The 18,716-nt window shown below is 40.7% G+C and overlaps 2 protein-coding genes across 3 annotated transcripts; both read right to left on the bottom strand.

The window, feature by feature from the left end:
* Nucleotides 1-1,267: 1,267 nt before the first annotated feature.
* tmem168b (transmembrane protein 168b) lies at nt 1,268-5,936 on the bottom strand. The gene is made up of 4 exons (XM_044357530.1): nt 4,265-5,936; nt 3,755-3,897; nt 3,223-3,497; nt 1,268-2,737 (listed from the first exon to the last, which is right to left on the bottom strand). The coding sequence occupies exons 1-4, from the start codon at nt 5,399-5,401 to the stop codon at nt 2,190-2,192; spliced, it is 2,103 nt and encodes a 700-aa protein (XP_044213465.1). The 5' UTR covers nt 5,402-5,936; the 3' UTR covers nt 1,268-2,189.
* A 1,613-nt stretch (nt 5,937-7,549) lies between these two features.
* On the bottom strand, nt 7,550-17,904 carry bmt2 (base methyltransferase of 25S rRNA 2 homolog). 2 transcript variants are annotated; one of them, XM_044356182.1, is made up of 5 exons: nt 17,302-17,904; nt 13,333-13,474; nt 13,064-13,192; nt 10,489-10,603; nt 7,550-10,167 (listed from the first exon to the last, which is right to left on the bottom strand). In XM_044356182.1, the coding sequence occupies exons 1-5, from the start codon at nt 17,459-17,461 to the stop codon at nt 9,535-9,537; spliced, it is 1,179 nt and encodes a 392-aa protein (XP_044212117.1). In that variant the 5' UTR covers nt 17,462-17,904; the 3' UTR covers nt 7,550-9,534. The 2 variants fall into 2 exon arrangements, with proteins under 2 accessions (XP_044212117.1, XP_044212118.1); XM_044356183.1 differs by lacking the exon at nt 17,302-17,904 and adding an exon at nt 13,661-15,129.
* Nucleotides 17,905-18,716: the final 812 nt, after the last annotated feature.

Here is an 18,716-nt window from a genome sequence, read left to right as displayed (position 1 = left end):
GAAATATGCTGCTGCACCACATAATTTTATAATGTTTTCAATAAAATCAACCGAAAACCTGAATTTCAACAGTCGCAGATGGATTATTAACATATCAGTTGGCAAAGTTTAACTTCTAAAATCTAACTGTTGGTATTTTCTTACAGTATTTTATCCAATGTGGTTCTGGTGGCCTCATATCACAATGATACTATATGTCTCGACTATTATAAATTACTCCCTGCAGGCGAAGGCTCACTGTTTACAGCGTTTCCACAAACAGAAGCTGTATCCATGCACAAAATTATTCCACTGATGAGGCCAACAGGTTGGACTGGACAAGTCAGAAACCACATTACATGCACTCCACTTTGTAGATAAGTGGCAGGTACTTTGGACTTTTGTCACTTACTATAAAAATATGTCGGAAAAAGGTTACTTATCAAACTTAGTTTTGACCAAATCAAGGTCATTTTGTCTGAATCCGTCTTTACACTAGAACATTTTCCTCATATTTTAACCAATGCCTCTCCTCCTATTGTGTAGCTGTGGGTCAAAGGTAGTAGAGCAGGTTGCTCAAGTGTCGTAGGTTCAATCCCCAGCTCCACCTGACTGTTCGTCATAGCGACCTTGAGCATAACATGCCAGCAATGCAATGAATGTGTACATTAGTGAATGAGAGATTGCTTTGGCATGATAATCTGTAATTTCCTCATAATTTACAAGAACGTTTCCTAAAAATAACTTAAGTACTTGTTACTTAAGCAAAATAATCAAATTTGGCACTTATTATAGTTAAAGCAGAGACAGTGTTCAACTATTACACTTTCAATTAAATGCTATGTTATCTTAAACTAGAGTCATTCATTCACAGCACAGCAGGTCAGCTGAGTAAGCAAAAATGTGTCTTCAAGTTTACAATTCAGTATGAAAACTTAAGTTTACAATAATAAATGTTAACTTTGGGTTAAAAAGAGCAGTTGTTTCAGGGAATTTCCTCTAGAAATCAACTGTTTTTAAACTTAATATAACTAAACTCTATCATTAACAGTCTATTTTCTCTATATTTCAAGAAATAAAGAAAGTTTTAGGAGATAGACCATAAAAAAGTTATTCTTCCGTTAAAAGCAGTACACAAGTGCAGATCATTTACTTTGTATAAATGGAAAATTAGATTAATTTGTTGGCCTTCTCCTAGCGTCTGACACATAAAAATAACCCATTTAATATAGTTTATGATTGAATGTATCCAACGAGGAGTTCGGATCCCATTAAATTCACACTTTGAGCCGTGAAATCCCACTTTTCCTTTATTGCATAGCTCAGACTCCATCTTTCACCTGATTATCTCACCATGAATCTTTTACTTACACGTAAAACTGATTATAATAAACTTGCATAGTACAATAATCTGTAAAAAACACCCCAGGAAGTAGATGGATCCCATCACATCAATGATGGATCAATGCATTTTCCATTCTGGTGTTTCTTATGAGATAAATACTGTAGTTCTCACACCTCAGCTTGTAGTGCATTCACCAGTAGAGTTACAACTCTTTCTGGAGTCCCTGAAGCTGCTGGAGTAGATTTAAGAATCAACTCAAAAGCATTAGACATTTCTGTTACAATAGACACAAAGCAGCGCTCTGAATATATTCAAGCTTTGACCAAATGCATTTCATAAAATACACTGTAGATTACAGATGGGCGTAGGAGGAAATCATTTCACAATTAAAATACGATTACATAACATTTTGATCTCCTTTGAAGATGTACCGCTGCCACTTTGGTTCAAGGTTACAAAGATCAGCCTTAGTTAGCGTCATGTTCTTTGGTGATTTTACGGTAAAAAGGCACAGTGCGAATGTTCTTAATATCAAGATGGAATCAGATCTAACAGTGGATACGATGTAAAAATGTGCAAAATAGTATCAATGTGCTCAGTATCATCACATAAACTGACATATTATCAAATCTAAAATCCAACATTAATAGAACAATTTGCAAGGAATATAAAAACCGGTACTAAAAAGACAGAATTTCAAAATGCACCAATCAGTAACTAAGATTTTCAGTAACTTAATGGATACTGGTTAGTAAGGAGTGTATGATTCAATAGCTGCCTATATTGAGGGTTCAAAAACCTCATTGCCTTTCAGAAAATATTCTGTGAGGAATATATTCTAGAAATAAAAAAAAATAGGCTTTGTTCAAGATCTGACCAGTTTGAAGCCTTGGCCAGTGTCCAGTATCGCTGGTGGAAACCAGTTGAGTTTGACTCTCCTGAGACATCGCAGGCAGGCGCTGCAGAGCCACAGCAGGTTCAGGCCGCCGCACCACAACGCCATCTGCACCACCGGGTAGGTCATCCGAGGGAAGTACATGCTCCAGTGGTTGGTGACGTCACTTCCTGTCGGCAGGTGAAGCGTGTAGTCGCTCCAGTGTTTAGAGATGCCGTAGGAGGCAGAGACCGCCCTGCCCCTCTCCGACCACTGGATGTGGCTGTTGGAGTTGCAGTTATACTCCACCCACTGAGAGGTGAAGTCTCCGAGCTGCGGGGGGTCCTGCTGCTCGACGTCCGTCACGCGGGCGAGAGTTGCACCCTGCACCGCCACGTGCACGCCCTCCACCTTCTTGACCTCCTTCACCCACGGCAACGAGTCGTCGCAGTCTAGCACCAGAATGAGGCGCGAGCAGAAGCTGCCGTTCTTCTCCCTCCACCACTCCAAGATCTGATCCAGACGAAGAGTGTCCCCTCCTGAAGACAAAGACAAGACACAAGTTCACACAGGTGGAACATACGGTATTTATAGTGTGCTGTTTTACATTCACATAGGAGGCATTTGGCAAACACTCAAAATGACGAAGAGTAGAATAAGCTCAACTTACAACAAAATGACAGTAAGAAATGAGGGTTAAAGTGTGACTGCAGAATAATCATGTAGTCTGCACACTGAATATTGTAAGCTCCCCATATTTTTTAAAGTTTTTTCAAGGATGCTACAATTAAAACTGCAATCTTGAACTTTTAAGGTTTCTGTCAGGACCTGAAGGTTGAAACATTGCATCATTAAAAACAACTTTCTCTCTTTTTCCTTTGAAAGCTCGAAATCATAATCACAGTTATTATAAAATTCACTGTAGCGCTAGCTTATAATTATTTTAGCATTCAAATGCTCAGTTATCAACACAAGGTGTGCTAAATTTGCCATCTTAATCCAAAACTATCGCTACTCCTCTCACCTGCCAGCGCCCACTCTCCAGATCGGTGGGTGTGACCGCTGTAGTAGATCACGTAGGTGTCGTGGCGAGGCCCGTCGGCGGTGCGGAGCTCCAAGAAGGATTTGAGCTTGGCCTGTAGAGCCTCCAGGGTCACTCCGCTGGTGGAATAATCGCAACCAAAACTGTCGATCAGGTGGTGGGCGAAGAAACGCTGGACGTGGTTCAACATGCCCGTAGAGCGCCTGTTCAGCTCCTGCACCTGATCTGGAGGCAGCAGCAGGGGCTGACCGTCAGAACTACAAGGGAAAACGCAAAGAAAACAGCAGAGATTGAGTGAACTGATCATGTCTGCGAAGGTTTGGCCATTTACTGAGTCAAAAGAGACTTCAAAATATACAGAAAATACAGCAGCCTCTTGCTTTTTTTCATAGTAACTCATATTATAAAAATTACTTATAGCAATTCACCAGAAATTGACTGGTATCCTACTTTGACACCAATTATCTAATGAACCTACAAAGTACAGGTGTATGTGTTTGCATGATGCATTCACCTGCAGTAGTTGGTGGGGATGACCAATGCGTAGCCCACACAGGTTCCTCCCAGGCTGTTCCCGAGTTCATGGAAAAGGCCGTGGAACAGAGACTCCAGAGGCAGCACCAACAGAAACATGCTCACAAAGATGCTGCTGGAGGCCTGAACGTTAGAACATGAAGGAAAAAATAAACTATTTAGCTGAGAATAAGAACACGCTCTTAAAAACATAAGTTCTTAACAGTGAAATATCAAATTCTGATTACATGTAGGAGTAGGCATAAGTGTATTTTTCAATTTATGGTTCTCAAATCAATCATTGAACAACTCAGTGTGTCTTTTAATAACATGAAATGGAAAATGTAAGGCACTTTTTCAGGCAGTCCTGTGGTCTAAACCATGAATTTGCCTTGCAATTCCAAATTTGCAGCATGATTGATCCATACAGCACTGCTATATATTTAGTTAATGTTATGTGATATCGCTCTGTAAAGGTTAAGTTACATGTTGTATGTCTTGCTGCCCCTACCTGCCAAGAAAGAGCAGCAACAGCAACAGTTGACACCAGTGTGAAGAGCACGAGGCGTTCAGAGATGAGGCAGAAGTGTCTCATGCCCTTAGAGGCCATGACCCTGTCCAGCCCGCTGACCCCTGACCCTTGGATCACGCACAGCTTCTGGCAGTCACTGAGCTTGGTGTGAAAGCCCCACACTGTGATGACAAACACCATGTGGCAGATGGCCCAGAAGAGTGCGCACACCGCAAATCCTGGGATCATCAGGTACCACTGGTCCAGGTCTGTCAGCTTCCGCGCTGCCAGAATGATGAAGATCACCTCCACCACCAGCAGAGGCAAGAGGGAGAGCCTACGCCATAGACCCTTCCACACCAGGAAAGGCTGCCAGCGCTCGGTCACAGAGAGACCGCTGAAGTACACATCCAGCAGAGGGTCGCAGATGAGCTGGCTGAAGAAGCAGGCGAGGGCGAAAGGGTTGGTGGTGATGTTAAGTGACTTGAAGAACAGCACAGCGGTGATGACAGCGAAGCAGACCAGGTTGGGCAACGCCAGGAGAGCCTTCATCCTGAGGGCAACCATGACCGTGGCCAGCGCCATCACCAGCACCATGACGCTCAGGGACTTCTGGATGAGCAGCGCCGTGCTGGCGGCGGCAAAGCCCGCCAGCTCCAGCCGCTCTGCCGACGTGAGGAAGGCCGGGCGGTACCTGGTACATCCCAACAGTCTCTCCAGCAGCGCCCAAAGCGTCCTCAGGGCCACACTGGCCAGCAGCAGGTAGTTGGCCGCCTGCTCCTTCACGTCACTCTCCAAGGCGGGGCTGCTGAGGAAACACAGCAGACCCAGGAGGAAGCCGAACCACAGGTGCAGGAGGCTGAGGCTGACCCTCTCCATACTGAAGAAGTAGTACAGTACACTCGCTATTCCGAGGACAATTAGAGCCAAAACTAAAATGATAAGGAGAGTGGACTCCGCGGTGCTCTCCCACCGGGCATAGAGCCCCAGGCACAGGGCGACCAACAGGTTTAGACTGGACAGGTAGCCCAACCACCGGACAGATGACCACATGCTCACCTCCCCGTTGACCTCCTCCAGCCGTGTCATCGCCGCATGAAGGCAGTGGCTGACGCAGTAGCGTAGAAAACGACACATTTTGACACCAATGACTAACTGTCCGAAGTCAAAACAGGCACTTGGATGAGTTATAAAGACGCTTTAATGCACTTATGATACTGAAATCCCGCGACATCCAAAGTTTAGCGAGCTTAGCAACCGTTAGCAACCAGCTTCATCTTTGCACGGGTAAACGTTAGCGCGCATTACCGTTTAACGTTACATCGTGGAGTTTCATATTTGTATGTTTCTCATCTGATGTCCGCTGCGGTTTGTAAAAGGTCTAAGATGGAGCGCCCTAAAATCAGCTGTCAGGAGATGGAAAGACATATCAGCAGAAAAGTTTGTCACGTCAAAAGTTTTGAGTCAGATGACAGGCGCCATGACGCTCTGAACGGCTGCAACTACGGCAAGGACGTAGGGTCAAAAGGGCTCTGCCACAATTAAAGGCCCAATACGTATTTTCCTTTTACTGTAAAAATTAAAAATCCCCTCCAGACACGTTTAATACATATAAAAATGCACTGATTTGAACAATAATTTTTGTCTGATATATAAGTTCAATTACCTAGTTAGAAATTCTTAAAATTACATCTTCTCCTTCTCCCTCACTAAAAAAATCCAGAATCCATGAATATGTAAATATTTTTCATTTAAAAAGTTTAACTGCTTGACACAAGATGTCTCCTACTTCACTGAAAAGTCAATTCTCTGGTATAAAGCTGAGCCTCCTTCGACAAGACCTGGGAAACGTGGATCATTTACATGAAACACAATGCCAACAAGTAACTGAACTGTTATTAAGTTATGGAATAACTGAGAATGAGAGTGTATACATGTCTGAGCTGCCCTGGACAGCTGTTTTTGTTGTATTTGTTTAGTGTTGTATTATTTAGTGTTATATTGTATGTGTGCTCATGCTTTTGTGTCCAGAGCTGAAAATGCAATAGAAATTGAAGTATTAAAAAAGTATCCTATATCTCAGTATATGTGCGCTGGAAACATCAAGTTTCCACATCACACTTGTGTAAGTGGCATATTCGAGCAGGATCGGCTTCCAAACTAGTTGTGATGTCATCTTCTTTTATCATCAAGCAGAAGTTATCTAGATACTCCATCGAAGTCAGGACCCCCAGCATCCTAGCTCCAGATTTGAGGGGGTTTTGGATACAACTCAGCAAAGGTATTTCTGCCCTCTGTTGCAGCACAATGGTTACCATTGCCACATTTGGCATCAGCATATTTTACATATCAGTATAAGTTAAATATATTACTGTGAATAATGTATTAATTAATAATAGGGCTACAACGAACTGTTATTTTCATTATCAATTAATCTGTCTATTATTTTCTTGATTAATTGATTAGTTGTTTGGTCCATAAAATGTCAGAAAATGTTGATGACTGTTTCCCAAAGCTGTCTTCAAATATCTTGTTTTGTCCACAACCCAAAGATATTCAGTTTACTGTCACAGAGGACTGAAGAAACCAGAAAATATTCACATTTAAGAAGCTGGAATCAGAAAATTTTGACATTTTCTTCTTAAAAAAACAAAAAACAATCCAACTAATGGTTGCAGCTCTGCTTACAGTATTAGTTTAAAGTGTTACTATGTATAATGCACATTACTAAATAAAATACAGATTTTATGTGTATAAAACCACCAGTGAATATGGTTCCAGTTCTGTGTTTTGATACTCGGTGGTGGGGTTACCCATTTGTTAACATTTTTCAGCCCAGAATTTATAACTGCTGGTTTTGAACTATGATGTTTGCAGCTACTTTATATTTACTAGGATGTTATTTACTATAATAAAGAAAATAGAAGTTAATAAAAGTAAACTAGGTTGTGAAGTGTGTCAGCCAGAGGCATCAGTGGTATAAATGTGGACGCATGTGAATAATTTAGTGTAGGCTGTTTTGAAGTGACAAAACAAAACCAAAAGCCAAACAAAAGCAAAAAGAGGATGCGGGCGAGAGAGAGAGAGAGAGATCCACAGTGGTCACCAGGCCCAGGTGCTCCAGCTTTCATTAGGCAGAAGGAGTTAGCCATCAACCAAACATTAATAAATAACCTGCTCAACCTCCTGAGCCTCAGCCACCTCTTCATAACCAAATATGTCACGTATTTTGAATGTTTATAAGTAAAGGCACATCACACACAAAAAAAAAAACCACACAGACACTTAACATTTACATTCATTTATAAAAGAGAAACACAACCATACTATAAGCACACATTGTTCTGCATTGTTGAAAATGTTGATAATGAAGATGAACTGTCTCATGCAAAATGGGCCAAAAGAAACATTGGAAGACAAATGCACCAAATATATCACAAAACACGCTTCTTTAAAGATCTGAATGTGTGATACCGTGATTTTTTTTTTTTTTTTTTCCCATTTTCCCGGTAAAAACAGAGGAGATATCAGCAGAGAGATGTGCATTAACTGGCAAATGATATGAGAATGGCAACAACACATTATTACGTCAACACAGGAAATGTTTCTTGTTAACCATTAATATGACAAAGAAGAACGGGACAGCTGTGTGTAGCATTTGGTCAAAGAAGCTTGACATCTTTTTGTGTGAAAGGATAATGAGTTCCTTTTTCACCTGGGTCATGAACTTCTGCTTGCAACATAATTGTGAACAAAGAAGGCACCTTAGACTTATTGGTATTATCTTATGGGCCCATCATACTGGTTGTCAAACTGTCATCTTAAGAAAATAATTACATCTGTGACACCCTTTGGGATCAATGATAAAGTGCCACCGACAAAAAACACATCAACATAAATTAATTCCTTCATTCACACTCACAAACCCAACCGCACCCACACATTTGGCCTGTTCAGGGACAGGCAGGAACACACACTAACATGTCATCTGGTAGTGTCTTTAGCTAAAATCTCACCCCTCCCCTCCCCTCCCCGCTGGATTCAGTATTTTTCGGATCAGATCTCACTTGCTATTGCTAAAATCTACAGTTTCTCACCTTTTCAGAGGTTCCATATGACAAAACAGTAAACTAGTGCAAATCTTCTGTTAAGGCGAATTTTCTCACTGTGAGGAGCTCAGATCTGGATCCTTTTTCGGAGGCAGAGTACTTACCATATTTTCACATCAAAGTTACAAAATTGTGTCAAAGGATACTGGTGCTGTTAAGTCCATCTGATATGGGATATTGACTTGCGCTGTTGTACTATTTCTTTGCTTGAGAAGAAAACGTGTATTGGAAATCTAACAGGAGATAATTCAGTATTAATATCTGTGAGGACAACGAAGAGGAAAAAAAAAAAAAAAAAAGTGTAATACCTACTTTGAGACACTCGTACCTTGTTACACAATGAGTAAACACAGTTACAGTTTCACATTAGTAAACCTAATAATACTCCTACCATATGGTTCTGAAAATGTTTAAAATGCTACAAATACCACTTTCTTGTAAAAGATACACAAATCATTCAGAGGATGCCAAGTTAAAATGGCATTGCCACACTTAACACTGGACAACACCAATGTTTTGACTGTTGAGAATATATATTTCAACTTTTTTCGTCTTGGAAAACTAAATGCACATCAAGAATTTTCAGAAAGTCTAGCTGCATGACTGTGACAGAAGCAAGCGTACCAAGTCCAGTCGTTCCATCTCGAGTCTCTCCAGTTTAATCAAACTCATGTCAGACTGCTCGGGTTGCTGTATTTGGCTTTTGTACTAAGCAGCCTGCCACACTAGCTTATTCAAATAGAGACTGAGTACAGATGTAGACAAGCTGACTTTTGTTATTGAGAGCTGATTGGAAGATGGGATGGAAATCGAGGAGCAGGGACTTTAGATATCTGAAGGGCATTCAACTTTCCAACTCTTAAAAAATCTAGCTATTTATCAAAATATATCCATCTTAGTGTGTGTGTGTATGTGTGTATGTGTGCGTGTATGCGTGTGTACTCTCAAAGGAGTGTGGATATGAGAAAATAATCTGTAAACTTCTCTCTTTCACACTGTGCAAACTGCATTGTTTTGGGGGGGGAGAGGGAGGAGAAGTGGGAGAAAAATGCAGCAGGTTAAATTTGGCAGCGCAGCAGTTGAAGGGGAGATGACAGTTACATAGAGAAAAGAGGGGAGAGGGGAGGAGGAGGAGGAGGGGCGGGGAGTAGCTGGTTTAGCCTAGCTCTGAAGCAGGATGGGGTCCTCTAGCTCATGGAAGCCAGGCACAGAGCTGCTCTGGCTCTCCCCAGAATCTGAATCATAGGGCGTGTCAGGTAGCTCCGTGAAGCCCCAAGCCAGCTGGTCATCCTCAAAATCGGAGCGCACCTGCACGGGCACGTCGGCACAGTCTTCCTCCTCATTGGAGTGGAAGTCCTGAGGGATGTAGAGCATCTCGGGGTAGTTGCGTGACACCAGGTCGCTGGTGGTTGCGAGAGACACCTTACGGAAGGCGATGAGATGCATGTGGGAATACTTGACGTATTTGTAGCGCTTGAAGCCCAGCGACTCCACCGCGACGCGCCAGCTGCGCATCATGAGGGCGTGGCGGTTTTGGTGGGAGGAATCGGGCGTGATGATGAGCAGCAGGCCGTGCAGCTCCAGCAGCTCGTGGGCCTTCTTGCAGCAGATCCAGCGCTGGTATGGTGAGGGGAAGTAGGAGAGGAGCAGGGAGAAGACCACCACGTGGAAAAGCTGGGCAGGCAGAGCGTCGATGGGGTTGTGGAGCTGGCGGAGGAAGGCCTCTACCGCGTCGCCTGCCAGCTGGAGAGGCTGCTGGAGCTGAAGGTTGAGGAAGTCACACTTGTACACACTCTAAAGGGAGAGAGAAAAGGCAGAAAATCAGCACATAAAAAAGGTTCACACCTGACGTGTCGCTCTTTTGCATGAACTGCCGTTGTCGCTGCCGATAAAAGTTTCTCCGCTTGCAGCTGCAGAGTGTGCTGCACTTTTCGTTCTGCTTTCTGCTGAAATTGTTCACCGAAGCTGTCTAACCACAACACCAATAGCCTGCATGAGTTATTTCTGGTGTTGCTTTTGCTTTGTAATGCCAAGCATTGACCCAGCAGACAGGAAAACCTCATACATTTAACATGTCAACAAAAAGCGAACGGAATGAATAATAATAACTCTTACCTCAACTGCAGGCACTATGTCAATACCAACTGTAAGGAATTCATCAAACTTCAAGAAAGGGTTGAAGCAGCTTCCCACGTCAAGAAGGCGCATTTTCCCCAGTTGAGAGATTGAGCTGCAACAAACAAACTGTATTAAAACTTCACACACACAAATTGCTTACTGTAAGACAAACATGTAACTTTTGCATCCAACACGGTCTCTTTGCCCTGCATGATGAGCCATATAATTAAATTTGAATAGCATCAGATAATCTATGCCAGTTCAATCTTTTCCATAGTTCATGTGTTACCACTGTAAAGTCTGTCTGCTACATGTTACAGAAGGTTTTGGTGAGGAGGGAGTTCCACGCATAATTTCCCAATAAAACTGCAGATGCTTTTTTATAAAGAGAAAGGAGACAAAAAGAAACACCTATTTCATAACTAACAATAATGATATTTTCTCCAGCCGGTGATTCAATATACAAAGTCCGTGCTAGTCATTGAGGCGTATGTATGCCATTACTTTCATGGTATATTATTACACACTTGACACACTTGATAAGCATGCCCCACTAAGCATTTTATAAGTGCAGTAGAAACTATAAATGAGTGAGTCAGAGACCTGCTACTGACCAGATGTTAGGTATAGATATTCATGTCCCTCAGAAGTGAAATTGAGGTCATACTTTAACGTTAGATTCTCGAGCAGCTAGACTCTAATAATAGCAAAAATGGTGCATGTTGTTCCTGATACCTAATGCTTTTGAATTGTGTCTCTGGGGGCCACTAGGAGAGCTGTATGTTTTCAGTTATAGCAAAGAGATAAGCAGTGTGAAAATTCGTCTGATGGTGATCATTTGCATTAGTCCAGATTTACTACTACATGTGACAAATATGTAGGAGTGGAAATAAACAAGAAAAAAAACAAAAGAGAAGGTGTTTTGGAAAAAAACTTTAAAACTGTGGAACATCTTGTCAAGCCGAATTGGTCATGGACAAAGAATCCAGAAAAAATGAATTTTCAGAGTTCAGGCTTTAGAGGTCAAAGCTTAGAAAACACACACTATCATCAGGGCAGTCTCTATAATTTCATTTTTATATAACGCCACAGACTTTAGACTGTACTTTCAAGTCTGCTTTCTCTTGCGGTTTCTAAATGTGTTCAAATTCCATATTACACAATTACTCTAAGCAGGTTTTATATATGTAGCGTGCATCTGCAAAAATGTCACTGTGCATACTAAAACAATAACGCTAACCCTTGATTCTGAGTGTGCTCTTGATCTGCACAACTGGGTCATTCTGAGTCAAATCAGACAGAATCCAGGAAAGCGGTTGCAGCACCACCATAATACATTATATATTATATGTATAAACACATCCAACCTTATAGGTGGAAACACATTTAGATACTCCCACTACTGAGAGGGCCATTTAGGACACCACTTATTCCTCCTTATACTCTATTCCAATGAACATACTGAAAACATGTTTGTCCTTTAATTCTTACAATTCCTATGACACAGGAATTCAATAGTCACGGAGATACTGAGGCAAAAAAAAAAATGTAATCCTGAAATGGACATTTTTCTGCCATAGGTAAAATATCTCTCAAATCTGTGTCTATTTTTTTGTATGAGGGAAAAACAGAAGGACATTGGCTCTTAATAACCATCCATCAAGCAATTTCCATGTACATTTTTATGTTCCTACAAGCTACCCCACATACTATTTTGGTCCTATGAAAATTACCAAATATGCTTCCACACCTTGTTTTATTCATAATATCTTCATGCCCATTGGTGGTAGAGACCACAAATATTGGCACAAAATTAATAACAGATTGTATTTGCAGAAAAAATAATGAGTGGTATCATATTGGTGCAAAAATGTGGGTTTGTAGTACGCTCAATATCACTCTCGTTTAGGAATTTTGCACTTTTTTCCAGATGCAGTACAGGTGTTAAATGGTTTTGGTAAACAGAACACATGTTTGTCTTCCATCCTACAAAGCTTGGTTAGGCTAGGAACAATACTTGTCAAGATATTAATCCCCAAACATGGCTCCCCAGATAAGGCGTTTTTGAGGTTATAAAAATGAAATAGTATCAAGGGCTGAAAAAATATAAAAACATAGGAAATATTTCACAGGCCTTGGTATTTGGGACCCATTCATGATATAGACAAGGTCTGAACAAAATCTGAGACGGTGCTGCAACAACCTTATCTGATTTGATACGAAGTGACCTAATTGTTAAACAATGCTTAACTTAAACTTGAGCTTAAAGTAAATTTATTTGAGAATGATCGTGCAGAGACAAGAACATACACAGTAAACTTTGCTTTCCTTTAAGTTTAATTTGCAGTGTGACAGCAGAGTCACAGTTTGAACGTCTGATGCTGCACATATGGTATCATTTTAGTATGAAACAGTACTGCATGTTGATTTCTAGTATACTGACAGCATACTATAAGTATACTATGATAATACTATTATATTAGTATAAAGTACATACTTTATTCAGTTAGTATGTAGTGTGGAATAGGGACACAAGAGTCTACTTTTATGGCAGATGAAGTTTACAACTTACCTGGGGATGGTGCTGTACGGTTGGGCACTTACAGACGCTGCAGTCAGACCCATGGCGAGCGTGGCACTTTTCTCATCCTTCTCTAACATTCTTTTTATCCCGCCATCTAAGAAATATTCTTGACAGACACTGTGGAAGTAGAATCAAAACACTACTCAAACCTTACTGTGACATGTCACAAAAGCACGTAGTACAGGTTCAGATGAGTCACATTTCGTTGTCATGTGGTCTATAATCGCAACTGAAAAGACGTTTGAAGTCAGCTGTACCTGCGACACCATTCGATGCGACCCTCTCCTTCGCAGTTTATGGCCCAGTGGTTGTCAGCGAGATTCTTCATGGCAAGGGCGTACTCGCTCAGTGTCTGCGCATCCTCACAATGCTCACGCCAGATCTTATCGAAGTCGCCCACTGCGAAAAACCATAAAATCAGGACAGAACCAACAAAAAAGAGAAAAATAAATCAATCAATCGATCACAGACCTCACAACATATAGGGATCATTTAAGACTTACAAGGTTAGGTTACTAATAGGTTCTGTCTTCTTATAGTCTGACCAGGCCTATACCCAGAAAGTAGCAAACTTTCACCACCTACTTGCCAACTTTGTTCATCCACTTCAGCACCAAAACATGATTGTAATCCTTTGGAAAAACATGCAGAAAAAAGCTCTAGCCACTGCTGGTTCTCTGTCGCTTCAACATTGCCTCCATGTTCGCTCGTCTTTGCCAGCACAGAAGTGGAACCACTTCTCTAAAAATCATCTTCAAATAGCCATTTCACAGTAACAATAATGTCCACAAAAATTCCCCTCAGTACATCTTCACAGCTGCTCAGAAGTTTACAGCCTGTAGCATAGGCAAACACGCCGATAAAGAAGAAATCCCATGACCACATGAAAAAAAGACTCTATATCAGATTTGCAGAAATGAAAGGACAACAAGAGGAGTGGTGGTAAACAGCAGTGCTCTGAAAGCATGACCGCTGTGATTCAATGCCAAGCCTACCAGATCATGCTTTACTTATTAACCAATCATGAGGTCTGCTCGCAGGACAACTTCTCTGTGCTGTTCTAGTCTCCAAAAACAACAAACTTGTCTCACTTTGTCTGAATATTTTCTGATTTAACTTTTATTCAAAACATGACTTGATTTAACAGTACATTTAAAAAACACTATATCATGGTTATGTGGTGTTTTTCAAGTTAATAAACTGGGAAAGAGCCTAAACAAACTGCACAACTTCACATCTTTATGCACTATTTACAAGACAAATGAAACACCAGAATGTGGCCATATTTGCTGCAGCATGAGACCGACTCCTGAAACTCCTTTTTGAGTAACTGTTTGAAGCTAGTTAAACTCTTCCTGCAGTTTACTTTGAGATTTGAGAGCAGTGAAATTGTAAAATGATTGTTTTTGATTTTCAGACAACCTCAATTATATTTAAGATCTTTATACATGCAAAGTTAAACAGCCTACAGACTGCTGTTATTCTGCTAAAATAAAAAGATGATCCAGATGAATGAATTTTTCTTTTCTCAAGATAAAGATTTTGCACCTGCTGTTTTGAATTTGCCTTTTTGTGTTCCCCTCCTACACAGTCTCAGTAGGACTGTGCATTTCTCAGAGAGAGAAAATGAGAGTGCAGCATCAACAACAGCACAAAGCTTCTGTGTGGGTAGGCATTGCAGAAAGTTTTTTTTTTTTTTTTTTTTTTTAAATCCAGGGCCTTGCTGGTAGGCACTGCAAACTACCAGCAGTCTTCAACTGAAGGCTTGCAGCTTGAATAAGCCCTTCTGTCAGTGCTGTAAAGTGAAATGCCACTTATCCTATGAGCCTCCAAGATGTCGAGCACAATGACTGACACTCTGATGTCATATGTCAGTGTCTGAGAAAAACAGCTGATGTGTTATAAAAAGGGGTTTTCCAAACTTCCCATTTTTACACTATGCTCTTGTCCACGTTGACTCATGATAAGAAATGAGACAGAGGTTTTTGTTTCCTGGGCAGATGGCTGCTCATGATTGCACACTGACTCCAACGTTGACATAGCCTCAGTTTGACCGCCGGGCATGCATAGGAATCCTTTCAGTAGCATAAAGCTTTAAAAAAAAAAAGATCCATTAACTAGTTTTTTTTTTAATCACTCAAACAAATGAGGGAATTAAGCTTCATTCAATTTTGCATTTTTGTATCTGCAAAATGTCCATTAGAGCCATTCTCATTTTATTTTCAAATTGTTGTGGGCTTGAGTAAAACAAGAAAAAAGTGATGTAGAGCAATAGCCCAGGGGAACTCAATCGTTTGTCAATGTCTGCAATGTGACAAATCACTATCTGAGAGATACAGTATCCTCTGCTGCTATTAGCTGACAACTCTTTGCCTTCTTGTGCCTCCCATAATTGCAAAAAAGAGGAAGAAAATACTCCTTAGAACCGTGTCTACTTATTTTCTCGGATGTGACTGATTGACATTCTATAAAATGTGCAAACACTTCACTCTCATGGTGCCAGACTTCTTGCCGTAAAAAGTGTGGGAAAGAAAACAGTAAGAAGCAGCAGTAGACAGAGTTGAGTGATATGACAATACATACAACATCATGAGATGGCAGACATACGTCTACCATCAGAGATCTGTAAATCAAATCTGTATCAGGGATTATATGAGTCACTTTATGAGTACTTGAAGTCCCCCACAGCTCAAAAATGTGTTTTGCTTATTGTTACCTCACTTGAATATTTGACCCTCACTGTGCAGAATGATGCTTGTGCAGAGTTTCCCCCACTCAAAAGCAATTTCAAATTAATCTGCTGAAGGTTTCAAGTTGCTTTTGTGCTCACCTTAAATCTGCACATACAGTACAAGCAGGGTTTTGTGACATCACAACTGGTTTGGAGGCCCAGTATGGTCCGACATGCAACTTAGACATGCATGATGGGAAAACTCTAGCTCTTACTGAGAATGCATCCTGCATCCAGTAGTTAGCATATATTATATATAGCATATTTAAAAGATTCTGAATATTTCAATGAGAAAGAAGGAGTATCAGTTGAAGCAGAGCTATTTTATATCCACTAAAACATGACTTATTATAGGCCTAATCCTTAACTTATTTGGGTAATATATTTTGTCCTTGACACCAATACACTAAAATAGAGCTACTTCGGTATACCAAATGTTTGTTGAATCCACAGTTATCTTTTTTTGGCAGGCAATACACTGTCATTCATTGTCAGATAGGTTCAAATTGGTAACACATTAGCGTCTAGGTTTGTCTATCTACTGGTTTTAGGAGAGAGCCAATCAGAGTTTACATTAGTGCCTTACAGCAATAACATTTGCAGTGTATGTGAGGTTAGGTTCACAATTTATCAAGTCTGTCTTAAACAAACAGTCAGATGCCCGTATGAACACTGAAAGAGGTTTTCCTCGCTGTAATCATTCCTCCTGTTCATACTGGCTAAAAGATTCCCTTAAAATCGTGCTTTTAATGTAAGGGGAGGCCAAAATCCACACATTCATTTTGTACAAAAAATACATTTTAAAGTTTATCTGAAGCTTATATGAGGCTTCAGCAGTCTGAGTTAGACATATCGAGTGGATATCTGCCACATTTACAGTCTTTTTAGCATCAAATTCCCTCTTTGTGTTTCCTCAGACAGTGTTTCCCTGTTGAGCTGCGGTGGAAGTATCGTAACAAAAAGAGGGACTCTGGCATTAAAAAGACTGTGATGTTGAGAGATATCTACTTGATTTGACTCATTTGGACAGCTGAAACTTCATATTAGCTTCAGATTAATTTTTAAATACATTTTTGCATAGAATTGTAGCTTTTGGCCCCCATCACTCACATTGCAAGTGCAGTATGAATGGGTCTTCTAATGGCCAGTTTGAACAGGAGGAATGATTACAGAGAGGAAAACCTCTTTCAATGTTCATTTTGGGCACCTGACAGACTTGAAAAATTGTGAACCTGTCCTTTAAGTAGATTTAAAGGCCTTGCTTTGCTGAGTGCAACCCTCTTCTGCTGCTGCCGACTGCAGTCCATAAAAGCTAACATAGCTACAAAACAAGACCGTTTGCTCGGCAAGAGTGACGTTAAACGAGTAGAATATGTTTACTGTGATAACCGTGAACAGAAAGTGTTACTATTAAGTATTTGTCAGCTAACGTTCAGTGTTAGCCTCTCGGCTACAGGGCCAGAGACAGACAGAGGGGCCCGCTGAGGCTGCTTACCCTCTCTATATTTCCTGCGCAGTTTTCTGTGGACGTTTTTGACGACCCCTGACAGCTTCTCCTGCTCTTTCTTGCCCGGTGCTTCATCTGGAATCGGCACGTAGAGCAGCTCCGGGATGTTTTCCGTCTCCCCTGTCTCGACATTGTCCCTGGGGTCCATAGCACAGCACCGCACCGCCGATGCTGCCTGCGCCGCCAGTTGTTTCCCCTTTTCTCAGCTGCAACCCGACCGGCGAACCGGTGGACCGGCCAACAACACGCAAGCTGATTGGTTGGACTTGACAAACATGCTTCCGAACTGACAGCCCAACGTCCAATCACAGGCCTGGAAGCATACCTGAGCCAGAGTGCGTGTCGTGGTGAGTTTAAATGCACCACGTAAATCCCACAACTCCTTTTCCTAAAGTTATCTCAACAACACATGACATGACAGAAAAAAAACTGTTTGCTTTCAATGATGTCAAAGACTATGAAATAATTTCTTCTTTTTTGGACAAAAAAGCTTTAAAACTGTCTGGAAATTTAATTGATACGACTTATTTGTGTGATTTTATTTCTTATGCTTATTTTTTCCCCTCCCAAATCAGTTATTTATTTTAATTAGATTGTTTATGTATTTATTTTATTCTAATTATACTTATTCATGGCACCCTTGCTACCCTGCATTTCACTATACATTGTTTTATATGTGTGTATGTGACGAAAAAGCATTCATAAAAGTATAAATAAAGTTAATTTGGGGGGAAAAAATTGCATGACATGGAACACCATGCTTATGTATGTATATGCCAATACATAATTTTTATTCATAAGCTAAAATGACCATTAATTTATTGAAATAACTAAGTTATTCTGTAAATGGTGCTTAATTTAACTGTTTGTAAAGGTCTTCATACTCATAATGTGACAAAATCACACTATAAACCACATAATTTATGTTGGTAGTAGTAAACACATGATTATAGATGTGTTCAGTACAACCTACAGTGATTTGGCACTGATACAGCAACACAACAAAGACCCTTGGCCAACTGCCTCGACAAGTGTGATAATCTGATTAGGCCCTGAAATGGGTTGTAGTCTGTGCAATAGATTTGGAGTAGAGTTAGTGTGACTGGACATGAACATGATGTTGAGTCCTGTTCAGGGGGATAGTGTGAGAAAAGGCACCAGGGAAAAAAAGGCCCCCAAAAAAATACACAATGAAAGAAATGCCCCTTGTAGTGTGATTTTTGGTGTAAATATTTCAGAGGCGTTACATAAATATTAGACACCTCAAAATTTGTAAGTCTCCTGAATGCATTCAACTGTCAAATAGGCTAAGAAATCAAGTCTAAACAACAGTAATACAACAGTAAACTGTAAATTACTTGAGGAATCAGTGGTGAATATATGTACAGAGAGGCCCAAATAAC

This window comes from Thunnus albacares, chromosome 7, assembly GCF_914725855.1.
Source record: "Thunnus albacares chromosome 7, fThuAlb1.1, whole genome shotgun sequence".
In the NCBI taxonomy this organism is placed as follows: domain Eukaryota; kingdom Metazoa; phylum Chordata; class Actinopteri; order Scombriformes; family Scombridae; genus Thunnus; species Thunnus albacares.
This window is presented reverse-complemented; position numbering and strand designations above follow the sequence as displayed.

Coding starts and splice junctions, on each gene's coding strand:
- bmt2 (XM_044356182.1), bottom strand. CDS start 17,461: ATGGACCCCAGGGACAATGTCGAGACAGGGGAGACGGAAAACATCCCG. Junction 13,475..17,301: donor GCGCAGGAAATATAGAGAGG/GTAAGCAGCCTC, acceptor GGTTTTTCGCAG/TGGGCGACTTCGATAAGATC. Junction 10,168..10,488: donor ACATAGTGCCTGCAGTTGAG/GTAAGAGTTATT, acceptor CTCTCCCTTTAG/AGTGTGTACAAGTGTGACTT.
- tmem168b (XM_044357530.1), bottom strand. CDS start 5,401: ATGTGTCGTTTTCTACGCTACTGCGTCAGCCACTGCCTTCATGCGGCG. Junction 3,898..4,264: donor TTGCTGCTCTTTCTTGGCAG/GTAGGGGCAGCA, acceptor TCTAACGTTCAG/GCCTCCAGCAGCATCTTTGT. Junction 2,738..3,222: donor TGGAGAGTGGGCGCTGGCAG/GTGAGAGGAGTA, acceptor CTTTGTCTTCAG/GAGGGGACACTCTTCGTCTG.